The 13744-nt window shown below is 41.8% G+C and overlaps 1 protein-coding gene across 3 annotated transcripts; it reads left to right on the forward strand.

Annotated features, from left to right (window-relative positions):
• The first annotated feature begins 553 nt into the window (after positions 1–553).
• LYSET (lysosomal enzyme trafficking factor) lies at positions 554–10057 on the forward strand. 3 transcript variants are annotated; one of them, XM_061612008.1, is made up of 3 exons: positions 554–1063; positions 2105–2181; positions 5480–5601. In XM_061612008.1, the coding sequence occupies exons 1-3, from the start codon at positions 864–866 to the stop codon at positions 5563–5565; spliced, it is 363 nt and encodes a 120-aa protein (XP_061467992.1). In that variant the 5' UTR covers positions 554–863; the 3' UTR covers positions 5566–5601. The 3 variants fall into 3 exon arrangements, with proteins under 3 accessions (XP_061467992.1, XP_061467990.1, XP_061467991.1); XM_061612007.1 differs by lacking the exon at positions 2105–2181 and adding an exon at positions 9246–10057 and having other exon boundaries at positions 976–1063; positions 5480–5604; XM_061612006.1 differs by lacking the exons at positions 2105–2181; positions 5480–5601 and adding an exon at positions 9246–10057 and having other exon boundaries at positions 671–1063.
• Positions 10058–13744: the final 3687 nt, after the last annotated feature.

Raw genomic sequence — 13744 nt, forward strand, 5'->3', positions numbered from 1 at the left:
TCCTACTCCCCCCCCCATTACCAGGGAGAAAGCCCCATTGAATTCAGTGGACTTACTTCTGAGTAGACATGGTTAGGTTTGCAGCCTTAATTGTGAATTTTGATGTCTGCTGCTCCAAAACGATTTTATGTTATAGTTGCAGGGGTGTGGTCATCCAGTATCTCAGGGGTTTTTAGACCCTTTACTTTTTTAGGTGCAGGGTTCCTATGTCTCCAGCATCCTATGAGCCAATCAGCATGGAAGGGGAGAGTGTTAGCTACCGAGAAGAGTCTTTTAACATGTTTCCTTGTCCTTTCCTGCTGACTGGAGTAAATCAGAGTGAAATGAGGTGAGTCAGCCACTGAGAAGCCTCTTCTCAGTAGCTAACACTCTCCTAGGAACATCTGTTGTGGTGGGAGAAGGATCTCATTCTCAACCCAGCAGCAAAAAATGGAGGCGTGGCGTGGCTGTTACTATCATGAAGGGACCCTGCACTTCTGAATTTCCCACTACAGTACTGTTATTTGTATGCCGCTTTCAGGGGGAAAAGACTGCACTTTGAAAGACGGCTAAGAAGTGTCATAAACAAATAATGCAGTACCTAACTCCCATCCAGCACCCGCTTGAATGTCTGACTTTTACTTCTCTTTTTTGTTGCGAGGAATGGGGAACCACGAGACTACCAAATAATTACGTCGTCAAAACCTTTAATTTCTCTGCTGCCTGCCTGGAGCAGAGGTCACTCCCAAAATACGGTGTCAAAAATAACAGGAGAAGACGGTCTGCAGACATAGACTCTACCTCCCCCTTTGGCGTGTCTATGGTGTATAAGGGTCGATTTCACGCACCGGCTGATCCATCTCGGATCTCACGTGATTTCAGCCATGCCGGCGTCGGCGCGCAATACCGGAAGGAGCAGGCGGGCCGCTGGCGGGCGACGGAAGGGATGGCCGGGCCACGGCGCTGGAAGGACCCAGAGAGCGGCTGGAGACCTCGGCTGGGAGCAGGCGGGTAACGCGATTCAGGCTGCTCGCACTCCCTCTCTCCTCGCCTTGGTTGTGCCCGTGTTTTCCGGCAGAGAAAGGTAAGAACTGGCGGGAGGCTCCTCTGGGGAGTTGCAGGCACTTGGTTGGTGCTGGCTTGGCGAGAAAGGCTGGCCGGCCTCTGGGAGGTTAACAGGTGCCGGGGCTCAAGTTTGGGCGCCTGTCTGGGAGGGAGGTGCGGGGGCTCAGGTTTGCCTGCAAACATCCAGTGTTGTTTTAAATTAAGTGGGCTTTCTTCTCCACTTTCCATGTCTGACGTGTGGTGGGCTCTCAGTGGCGAGCGAAATGTACTTTGCATCTGCTCAGGAACACGCTCACCCATACACAAATACTCCATGGGATTCCAACAGTGAACAGATGCTGGAGTCCACCCCTGTCACAAACTGAGCTAGGGAGGGAAAGGAAAAGAGGCTGAGTGCTCACAGCTGCTTTGAAGTTCAGCGCTGGTGGGTCCCTTCTCCTGTTGCAAACCAGCAGGCGCCTCCTGCCTTCGCTCTCTTTGGAAGCAAGGTTGCATTCTATATGCCCAGAGGCACTCTTATTTATTTCTCCGTATAAGTCTGAATCGGAGTTTGAGTCAGATTTAAGTTTTGGGGAGCTGAGGAATCATGGAGGAATAGAGAGGGAGTATTGGGAAAGTTTTAGAAGGAAACATGGGTTTGAGGTACTGCTGGTACCTGCTGGTTTGAGGTACTGTTGAGGGGAGATAACTCTCTAGGACTGGGGGAAGAACAGATATGCTTGGGTTGAATTTTTTGTGTCCACAGTTGCCAGATGCTAGCTATTTTTTAAAAAAAAATACACACCAAGTTGTTAGTAAGAATGCATCCTGTTGTAATTTGGGTGTTTAATGAGTGATAATCTACCTATAAACTTTGCATGCAGTAGTAATGGGCTTGACTTTGAATAATTTTAGGCAGTTGGGTTAAATTTTAGGATAGCATTGAGAAAAGTGACAGTAGATAACTATCTCTGTTTAGGATGCAGAGCCACTCATGTGGGTTAAACTGAAAAACCATTTGACAGATATGATAAACTGACAGATATGACCAAAGTACTAAGTGCCGTTATATCAAATGTAGCTGGCTCCATTTCTTCAGGGACTTATCAGACTCTTCTACTTCAGTGGAGTTCACATGGAAACGTTACTTCAGAATAGGTAGGTTGAAGAGTATAGCTGCTAGGTTACTATTACAGAGTGTAATTGCTGTTGTTGGCTTGTAGGTGTCAGTGGTTGAGGGGAAAATCAGACAGTCAAACTTTTTAGCATGGGCTGGGCAGTGAAGATCCTGTTGAATCAGGCCAGTAGTCTATCTAGTCCAGCATCTTGTTCTCACAGTGGGCAATGAGATGCCTATGGCAGACCCGCGAACAGGACCTGAGCACAAGTGCACTGTCCCCTCCTGCAATTTCCATCAACTAGTATTCTTTTCCTATTACATGAACCTCTTAATTTTTGGAAGAAGGGTGGGATGCAAATATATTAAAAGTAAAGTATCTCCAGCATCTCTAAGTGTATCAGCTCAAATGGGCCTTCCTTCATTAATTTTATAATGAATAGGGGATTGATTAGGGTGGCATCAATGAAGGAGTAAGGAAGGTGAAACCAGGATAATTCAGCATGTCGTTATGTTCCTTCTTGCCTTTATTTTCTACAACCAAAGCTTTCATTTGACTCCTGGTAGTGATGAGACCAGTGTTGTCACTTGTTGAACAATATTCTTATTGGCATACTTTTGGAGACAAAGTGATCTGCAGAGTAAACCCAGTTGTGGCAGTAGAAGATTAAGTGTGACCGTCACAATGACTTTGCTTTGGGGCAAACTGTTCCAGTGACAGCTGTCCTCTATAGCAAAGTCCCTGCAGCGCCGGCCTAATGTTCTGCTTTGGGTTGTGCTGGTGTAATGGTCAAGATGTTGCCTCCTAAGTATTTGCTTTGCACTGGAGATTGGAAAATAACTTGGATTTAAGACTGTGCTACAGTTACAATACTGAAAATGAGTTCTCCACATAATGCAGATGAGGAGCTGAGACTGACTCTCTCCACCAATAAAGAAGTGGGCAGAAGATAGACTTTCACTAGTTGACCACTGGCCAATTTCCAACCAACTGCCTGGTGCTTATGGTTGGTAGGGTTCCTGGTTCTGATCCAGCAAGGTACTTAGCCTCTTAATGGCGAGTGCATAGTTTAGATCGCTTAACAAATTTGTTATGCCTTACTCATTCAGAGATCTTGAGGATGATGCACTCTTCTGTAAATGTAAAACACATCAGTGGAACACAGCTGGATTAGTAGGTCTCTGCCATGGGTGTCCATTTTGTATTGTTTCTAAACTGTTCTTCAGTTGTATTTGTAACTGTTCTGTAAATGTTCTTAGTTTTCATTATCACTTGTACACTGTCTTGGGATATATGTGGTAGGAGATTAACTAATAACAACTATAATAGCAATAACACAGGGCTTTAAGTAAAACAAGAAAAACTGTACCAGGCAGGGACTGAAGCCTGCCCACCTCTGCTCTAGTGAGCATGGCTGAGTTTCAAAGTAGGAACTTCCCAACTTAGCTGCTGCAATATACCAGTTTAGCCTTGCAATCATAATACAACCTGTGCTAACATGTTTAAGGAGCAGTGTGCAAGTAAATTAATTTGTCACAATGGGCTGTTTGAAATGCTGTCTTTTATGGGTATTCATCACTCCCATAGCACCCTTGCTAAAAAAGTGTGTCTAGAACTGTGATGCAGATCAGACTGGCCTGACCTGTACCGCAACTTATCAGAGCGCCTGAGGTTCCAGTCGTGTTTTTTGAATAAGTTGTGTCTCAGAATTGTCCTTGGAAAAATATTTTTGAAAAACTGTGAACAGTCTACATAAGCATAACTGAAAGAAACCCAATGAATTGGCTTCATGATATTTTATATCTTGATTGGTGGGGCTGCATATCAAAATTTCATTGGGTCATCTTAAATGAGTGTTAAGCTTGGTAATGATGTGTTTTCACTGCAGCCTAATGAAGGTGTAAATAAAAAATGTAAACATGAGAACATAAGAATTGCCTTGTTGGTCAAGCCAAGGATCATCTTGTCCAGCATCCAAAAGCTGCCAGCTAGATGCCTCTGGAGCAGCCTTTCCCAATAAGTGAGCCACCAGATGTTGTTGGGCCACAACTCCCATCAGCCTCAGCCAGCATTGCCAATGGTCAGGAAAGATGGGAATTGTGGTCCAACAACATCTGGTGGCCCACTAGTTGGGAAAGGCTGCTCTGGAGGCTCAAAAGCAAGGCATGATGGTGATGGATCTCCCATCTTGTCTCCTCCCCCATCTAGTATTCCCAGCTATACTGCCTCTGTCCATGGGTATTTTTGCTAATAGTCATTGATAGATCTGCCCTCCAAGAAATCCAAGATTAGACAAATTAAAACATATCATTTGAAATGCTACCACAACTGCCTTTATTATTGTCTGTATAATTTTTAATGCAGTACCATTAATTCTCTTTAACTAGCAAGAGTTTCAAAAATATTCAGGTTTGGCTTTATCTCACAGGCAGTTCCCTTGGTTGCTGGCTGACTGGCTCATGTCTGCATATTCTGTTCGTTATGGTCATGCTTTGAAAAACAAGGTTCTAAAAAAGGCTTTCTCATCTGACATTTACTAATGTCTGGCAGGGAGTTCGCAAATCTGTGAGTTGACTTTATACTGTAGCCAACAGGCAATCTTTAGTTGGTTGCTAGCTGCTGCTCATTGCTAAAGATTTGGTGATGACTAGTGGTTGAGGGAGGGTTGGATCTACAGCTTACTCTTCTGACCAACATGTGCCTGTAGATCTCATGGTCATGTGGTAGTTAGTGATAATGACAACCACATGATTCTTAGTTGGCAGTTACGTTTCTCTCCCTCTCTCTCCCCTTTCTTTGGTGGAAAAGGGGAGATGTAGATTATCACTAAAGCAAGTTCTGCAGGTTACAGCTGTTACATATACTTTCAACAAAGAATTATCAGTTAAGTTTATGTACAGTGTGTAATGTTCTCCACTTCCATGAGTGGTCATAACTGTATAACTCTGTCCTTGGACTTTAGTTTCCTTTAGATAAGATGGAGCACTGGAGATATATGGAATAATATGTTCATTTACAAATGTTCAAGCAGACTCTTAAATAGGCAACACAGCTGCTAGTTTTACTTCACCATTAGCATTATATTGAGCAACAAGCTTCATGAGTTGCAGTACACAATTTAGTTTCCTTTTTGATTTGAGAGCAGTGGAGACTGGGAGTTTCCATGATGCCTGTTGACAAATCTTTTTTATATTTTTCATAGATTTGTTGTTTTTAGCTTGTTTTAATCAACTAGTTATTTTATGATGTCTTAAATATTATATTGTAAACTCCTCTGATAATATATTTGTGATAGGGAATTAAGTTCTAATATTTTCTCTTTGTGTGTGGTTTAATAGGTTTGTGGCCACACCTGGGCTATGGAACACTTTGCCCCTTGAGATTCGAATGCTCCCCTCTTTTGCTGTCTTCCATTCTTCAATGAAGACATTCATATACCTTTGCTGCACCACCTTAGATATGGGTCTGTGTTATGCAGTGATATCTCTCACATTTGTCTTTTTTATTGTATTTTATTATAACTGATTTTAATTTATGTAAGCCGCCTTGAGTGGGTCATTAGGCTCAAGGGCATGGTAGAAATTCTAATAGATTCAGCAAACTGCACCCAAAGTATGCTTCACTTTTACCTAATACTCCAGCAAAGCTTTCACCTCCGTCTGTGTCCGTATTCATACTTTACACAAATAGTTACCCTGCTCCTTACACTTGTTCAAAGTGTCATTCTCCCCCACTCCCTGCCCTCTTTGGGGGAAAAAATGACAGGAGAATCATCAAGTCATCAAGAAGTGATCATAATGGATTGCTTCACTTTCCACATCCCTTCCCCCACTGGTGTCTGTCCATATTAGGTATATTATATAATGGGTCTGTACTGTAGTTATCTGTTCTTTCTTGTTGGATGCAGTCTTTGGTTCTTGGTGTCTAGGGAAGGTGAAATTAAATGAAGTAACCTGGGCTGCATGCTTGGGAATCAACCAGAACCTCTCTCTCCTACATTGTTTCTGTCTAGGTCAACAATGACTTTCTTCTTCTTGGGAGAGGAAATAATTGGTACATGGTGCTTAACACAGGCATTGAACTTCCTCTGTATTTCATTTTTGGAGAAAGATAAAGTCTAGGATGGTAGTTTTGAATTTCAGAAAGCAACAGGAGGAAGCACACTGCAAAATGGAAAACTATTTAGACTTCTTGATTTTAATCTAAGTAACTGTAATAGTACTTAGGAGAACAGATCTGGATAATCACCAGCCTAAAAGTCCAGGTTCATGTGCTGTTTCCTCCACATGTGAGCAGCCCCAAATGGGATCAGACACTTGGGTACAGAAAAGTTACTGAAACCAGGCACTACAAAGATGCAGTTCCTGTGATCTCGGTGATTGTAATAGCTAGATAAAGTGATGAAAGAATCACCCTGCAGGCTCCATGGAGCCGTGTTGGCTGGGTAGAAATATTGCCCTGACTTCAAAAGTTAAGGCTGAATCTATGTAGTAATGCTCTCCATGTACTTGCAGGCATACACTTGGATGGTGGAGGGAGTCTTTGCCGTGTATGTTTACTTAAAGCTGTGTAAATCATTCTTAAATCTCAGCTGGCACTTAAATACCACCTTATGAGAGTCTTAAAGAATACAACTTGGTAGTGCTTGGGGAGCATTGCTCGACACCCTGGGTTCTCCAGTATGGGGTCCCGCAGGGGTCAGTTCTGTCCCCCATGCTCTTTAATATCTATATGAAGCCGCTGGGGGCGGTCATCAGGAGTTTTGGAGTGCGTTGTCATCAGTATGCTGATGACACGCAGCTCTACTTCTCCTTTTCATCTGCTTCAGGTGAGGCTGTCAATGTACTGAACCGTTGCCTGGCCGCAATAATGGACTGGATGAGAGCTAATAAATTGAAGCTCAATCCAGACAAGACTGAGATGCTGTTAGTGAGCGGTTTCTCTGATCAGATGGTGGATATTCAACCTGTTCTGGATGGGGTTACACTCCCCCTGAAGGAGCAGGTTCGTAGTCTGGGAGTTCTTCTAGATCCTTCATTGTCACTTGAGGCCCAGGTAGCCTCGGTGGCACGAAGTGCGTTCTATCAACTTCGGTTGGTAGCTCAGCTACGTCCCTATCTGGACAGCGACGACCTTGCTTCAGTTATCCATGCTCTGGTAACCTCAAGATTGGGCTACTGCAATGCGCTTTACGTGGGGCTACCTTTGAAGACGGTTCGGAAACTGCAGCTCATGCAAAATGCTGCGGCCCGATTGTTGACTAGGACCAAACGATCCGAACATATAACACCTGTTCTGGCCCGTTTGCACTGGCTGCCTATATGTTTCCGGGCCAGATTCAAAGTGTTGGTTTTGACCTATAAAGCCTTACACGGCGCGGGCCCGCAATACCTGATGGAACGCCTCTCCCGATATGAAACTACCCGTACACTGCATGCAACATCGAAGGCCCTCCTCCGGGTACCGACTCATAAAGAGGCCCGGAGGATGACGACAAGATCTAGGGCCTTCTCAGTGGTGGCCCCCGAACTATGGAATAGTGTGCCTGACGAGGTGCGCCTGGCGCCAAGTTTGCTCTCTTTTCGGCGCCAGGTTAAAACGTACCTCTTTTCCCAGGCATTTTAATATTTTAATATTCTTAGTATATTTATTACATCTTAGTATACTAGAACAATTATGTAATATGTTTTTAGTCTTTGGAATATTGTTATGTGTGTGGTATTGATATGTGATTTTATTATATTGTATTTTAAATTTATGCTGTTCACCGCCCAGAGAGCCGTTGGCTGTAGGCGGTATAGAAATTGAATAAAATAATAATAATAATAACTTCTGTGTGTTCCCTTTTGAAGAGTACCATGGACACACATGAACATCTGATATGTAGTATTATCAATCCCCACTTGATCAGTGTAACACAAACAGCTTTAGGCCCCTAACTCCTCCCGTGTTTAATTGACTGGGCTGGAAGGCCAGTGGTGTAACCTCTTTACACAGGCTTTAGCTTCCCTCTTACTTTTCCCAAAGGTCACTTAGAACATAAGAAGAGCCTGCTGGATCAGGCCAGTGGCTCATCTAGCCCAGCATCCTGTTCTCACTGTGGCCAACCAGATGTCTCTGGGAAGCCTGCAAGCAGGACCTGAGCACAAGAGATCTCCCCGCTCCTGCAGACAAATCTTTACTCCCTTTCTCACTTGTTTTCTGTTTTGTGAATAGCGCTACTGAAGCCATCAACTTTGTGTTAGTATAGTTGTTGTCTGATAACTCTCACTATTTGGGAAGTGGTAGAGAATCTGCTTTTTATACAGAAGGTTCCAAGTTCAATTTCTGGCATCTCTAGGTAGGAGTGGGAAAGACTCTTACCTGAAACCCTGGAGAGTTGCTGCCAGCCAGTATCAACCATACTGAGCTTGATGGACCAATATTCTGATTCAGTATAAGGCAGCTTCCTATGTTCCTAGCTGTTGTGATGTACATATTGTACATGCAGAGGGATGAAAAGTTTTAACTTCAAGAGCTAAAAGTCATTAAGAGCAGTCCAGATTTGACAAAACATCTTGCCAAAATTAATGAAAGTTACAGTTCTCTAGTTCCGTGTCTCTTATCTTATCCTTATTGACATCATGATCTATAGGTTAGACTTTTCCTGGAGAGACCAGGATTTAGATACCTGATTAGCCTTGAAGCTTATTCATCTTAGCAACTATCATTCAATCTAACCTGCCTTACAAGGTTGTTGAGAAGATTAAACGGGAATGATGAGGAATAATGTAATCTGACTTGACAGGATAAAAATCTGCTAAATGAGTAAAATCAAATTGGATTTACTCTGGATTAAATATTTGAACATTGCAGAGTGCATCCATTTGGGATCAGACTTGCCATCTCATCCCTTTCACTTCTGCTGAAAATGTAACAGCCTGTCTTTAGTATTTTGAAAATACATTTGCACACTTCCTACTGACATCTGCTGGGAGATCTTAAAAACAAAACAAAACACGTCTTTTGTCCAGTAATACTTTAGCTTTGCTTAGTAAATCTTACCCTGTAAAATGATGCGTTAATCCTTTTTCAAAGTGCTTTCATTGTGTCTTTCTTTTTAAGGTGCAGAGCATGGAGAATGATGAACTTCCGTCAGAGGATGGGATGGATTGGTGTGGGATTATACCTAATAGCAAGTGCAGCAGCATTTTATTATGTCTTTGAAATCAATGAGACTTACAACAGACTAGCACTGGAGCACATTCAGCAGCCCCCTGAAAAACTCAGAGAAGAAACTACCTGGATGCAGTCCTTAAAAACACGACTGCTGTCAGTACCCTTTTGGCTGTGGGCTGTTATCTTTTTAATCCCTTATTTACAAATGTTCTTGTTCCTTTATTCCTGTACAAGAGCTGATCCCAAAACAGTGGGCTATTGTATTATTCCTATTTGCTTGGCTGTTGTTTGCAACCGTCATCAAACATTTGCGAAGGCCTCTAACCAAATCAGCAGACTGCAACTGATTGACACTTAAATCAATCTGTATTTTCCCATGAGCGGTTTAGGATAATCTGAAGAAGCTTGGCTGCGTCAACTTGACATAAGAATGGAACATGAAATTCTTTTTGTCAACTACTGAATAGAACACCCACCTTCTGTTTTTTGAACAAGTCGACTAAGTATGGGTGTATTCTGTTTGGTGGAATAACTGAGCCTTCTGTGGGACTAGAGGATGACATTCTTCATATTTGCCTTATAATGCAGACTTTCTACACTCCTCCTGCAGTTTTGTGGAGAAACCTATTTGAAATCTTACTTCACTGTGCACTCTCCCATATTTTCAAGTTTCCCTGAGAAGGAGGATCAGTGAAAATGGACTTTTCCTTTGTTATAATATGTAAAGTTTGGAATTATCATAAAAGTGGCATTTAAGACATTGTGCTTTCTCCTTCAGTAATGTTGCACTCAATAAAGCAGGGCTTCGTTCATACACAAGATTAAAAGAAAAAAGAAAATGAGCCCTTCCTTTTTTACATCTAATTTGATACAACTTGTCAGGGTCAGTTCTTTAGAGACTTCTTCCATATATGGGCACAAATAATACAACATGTGCTATATGTCAAACATGAAGGCTACATTGGGAGATATATATATTTAGCCCCTCTCATTTTTGCTTTAAAATGCATGTGAGCAGATGCTGAATTGCTGTTTGTGTCTTAGAAAATTATGGCATGTGCTTGCTACATTTTCTTCTCTGTGGCAGTGCACAGCAATTCAAACATAATAATTCATAATAGAACATTTAAACATTGCTCTGCCTAATAAAATAGCTGTCAGACATTAAGACTAACAACCAAACATCAGTAATAAACCAGCCTCCAAACATCAACATTGCTGAATAAAAATTTCTCAGTGTTAGCTAATTCAGAAAGTTGTTAGATAATGTAAACATTTCAGGGAGAGTAGTTTATCTACAATATATGCTCCATGAAAATATCCATACTTGCAGTATCTAACATACTTTTGTTCTTTGTCATGGCATGTTCCTCACTCCAGTATTACTTAAATAATGGCATACCATAATGAAGGACCCTTCGTCTTTTCTCACAGATTAGTAGAAACCCCTTAGCAACTTGCCTGTCTACCCATCTATACAAGTATTGCAGCTTAACTGGTGAGATCTGAGAATAACTGGAAAGAGTTGCTTGCCCATATGGTTAACTGCATGACTATTTTAGCGAGCCTGTGGATAAAAAACTGATTCTTACATAAAAAATGTTCTGCTTGCAGAATCTTATTTTTGGCCTTTTAGATAGCAGATCAGAGATCTTGGGTAGATGTGTATCTGCCATGTAAGTTTTGGCTTCTTGGGCTAATCATGTGCATATAATGAAAAACCACAAAGTTCTGCAGCCACTGAAGTAATCTCTGGCATCTCAACGGTAAGCAAGAATGAGGGATATGAATTTGACTTGTGGAGACAAATCTTTAAAGCGGGGAAAGGGATACTGCAGATATGTGGGTGCAACAGGCACAGTCCCTGTTTCTATCCAAATAATTTATTTTCTCCAGTCTTCTACAGTCTTGGGGGGAAAATAGCTTCGTATATACAGTTTATATAATTTATTTTTATATGTAAAAATCACTGGTACTAGAAAACCAAACATTGGGAAACTTGCCTGAATACTTGCAAGACACTTAAAGCCCTAGAATATTTTCTGCTAATCTGCCCTTAATGTATTCGCCTTGGAAAACTTTCCAAATTGAAGTAGCTTATTTTCTTGGACTAGCCTTCAAGAAAAGAGTAATTAAAAGAAAATGCCACTGTTTTTTTATTGCTTTAAAAAAAGCAAGCAGTGAAACTTACTGTACAATCAGAAATGTACGACTTTTTCTGGGCCATATATACTAGTAACTAGATTAATTTGTGACTTGAACAAAAAAAAGTTTTCTAAATAATTTGATTTCATGGGAACACTGGATGTAACTAACAATGTTTCATTTCTACAGGGATTGTTCTTCAGTGTTACTGCTATTAATACACCTCCTATGAAATGAGTTCCTCTGCATATTGTACCAGAGCAACTGGACGATTAAGCCTGCAGTCACCAGATCAGTGTGCTTGTAAAAATCTTGTTCGTTGTAGAACTAGTTTAAATACACTTCCCATATGAAGCATTGCTAAGGGCCCTTACTCATGCCAGTGTTCCACAAGTACTAGAACATTAAAACCATTCTGCCCCATGTACACACAGCACCTAGACACCAGCAACACCATCCAAGAATACGGGCTGTATCAGAGTGCTGATTTGTCAGGTGTGCCGGCTTAAATGGAAATCTGCTTAATCGCATTGCTGTCAGCATACTGGACATGGTGGCCATGCTCATGTTTATTACTTATTTGTTTGATTTGTATCCCGCCCTTCCTCCCACTAGGAGCTCAGGGCAGCAATGTAAAAAAATGCACAATCTAGTGAGAAAACCCTGCCCGCAGCATCTAATGAACATGGATACTACTTCCCTGAGACAGAAGGTATGCAGTATCCCAGATGAAAGCACTGGTGCCTCCTAACGAGGCATGAGCAGAAGGCAAGTGAAGGCCCAGCTTTCACTTAACATTTACTACAATTTTCCAACATTGTTTTGCAGGTACTTAAGGGGTTACTTTTGTGTTGTATTCGAAGACTAGCATTATTCTAGGTAGGGTTATACTGCTTAATCACTGAAGTTCTATTACTTCTGCACTGAAGAATACTAAGCCATCCAACCTATATAATCTGAACAGTGAGGAAAGCATTAGGCTAGTAGTTTTTCTCTCCCAGAGCAGATTGCATTAGTAGCCAGGCTGCAATGCAGCGAGCAGGAGAAAGAGAAAACAAAGCCCTGCCCTTGCCCTGTTTTGAGTATAGTTCTCGCTGCAAAAATAAAATCCTTGTTGGAACTGCTGTTTTTATTTCTCTCAAGAGTTTCATCATAAATTACTGTTCAGATTCTTTTGAGTTACACCAAATCATTACTTTCTTGGTTACAAGCCAGCACCTCATTAGATAACCAGCCTACTAATTGGTTGTTACAATTAATATGTCTGTTCACAATTCAGTAGAGCCTTTATGCTATCAAGGAACATAATCAAAAATGGTTGTGCAGTCTACATGCTTTTATACACTTTTTTTTTGGCTCTCCATATGTATGTGAAGACACTAACATTCAATTTGGACGTAATGCCAAATTAAGGAAGCTTAACCCATGGTTTTGGTTCTGAGCTTTAGTTAAGGCAAGCTAAGCAAGAACTAGTTAGTGGTTACTGATCAAACAATGGACTGGCCCAGAGGCTGTGGGCCACCTCCTTATGGCACAGTTGTGAGACTGGAAGCTTTTGCTTTCATCTTCAGTTAACAGCAGCTTAAGGCAGGGTGCCCATGGATGCCAGGTTGGTGGTCCTTGTTTTTAAAATTTGTGTGTGTAGGGAATAGTTTCAGAATTTTTTTTTTTAAATGGCAGGTATTTTTTCCACCTGTGGAGGAGCTTTTCTGAATTGAGGGTGATCAAGCGTGCTCTGCGTGTATTTGAGAAATGCATTTGAGCAGACAGGAGAGAGGTGTATCTGATCTGTGTGCGAGGGAGGAGGTATATATGTATGTTTGGTCTGTGAAACGGAGAGAGGTGTGGCTGTGCATATGTGAAGTGTGAGTGATGCATATTTGTGGCTTGTATGCATGCAGTGTTTGCATGTGCCGTTTTCAACAGCTGAGTACCAGGTACTAGAGAATGCTCTCTGTTATTGTACAGCAACAGCATTGTTGTGCATGTATGGAGTCAACATTGTTTGATCTCCATAGTCTGGACCAGCAGGACACGGGTGGCTTCCAACAGCAATCATAAGGTTTTCTAGGGTGGATGGGAAGCAGCAATGACTCTACTCTTTTTATTTTTGTGTTACACCATGGTCCTACGGTAGCTATTTAGACTGGCACCCACAGCACTTTTCTCAAAACTTAAAAAGTGCCTGTTGTTCCAAAAAGGTTTGCAACCCTGTCTTAAGGTTCTGTCTGAACCCTAAACTGTGGTTAATTTTAATTATGGCTTCTTGAAATGAGACTTTATAAATCAGTTTGAAGTAG

Source organism: Rhineura floridana, chromosome 2 (genome assembly GCF_030035675.1).
Source record: "Rhineura floridana isolate rRhiFlo1 chromosome 2, rRhiFlo1.hap2, whole genome shotgun sequence".
Taxonomy (NCBI): domain Eukaryota; kingdom Metazoa; phylum Chordata; class Lepidosauria; order Squamata; family Rhineuridae; genus Rhineura; species Rhineura floridana.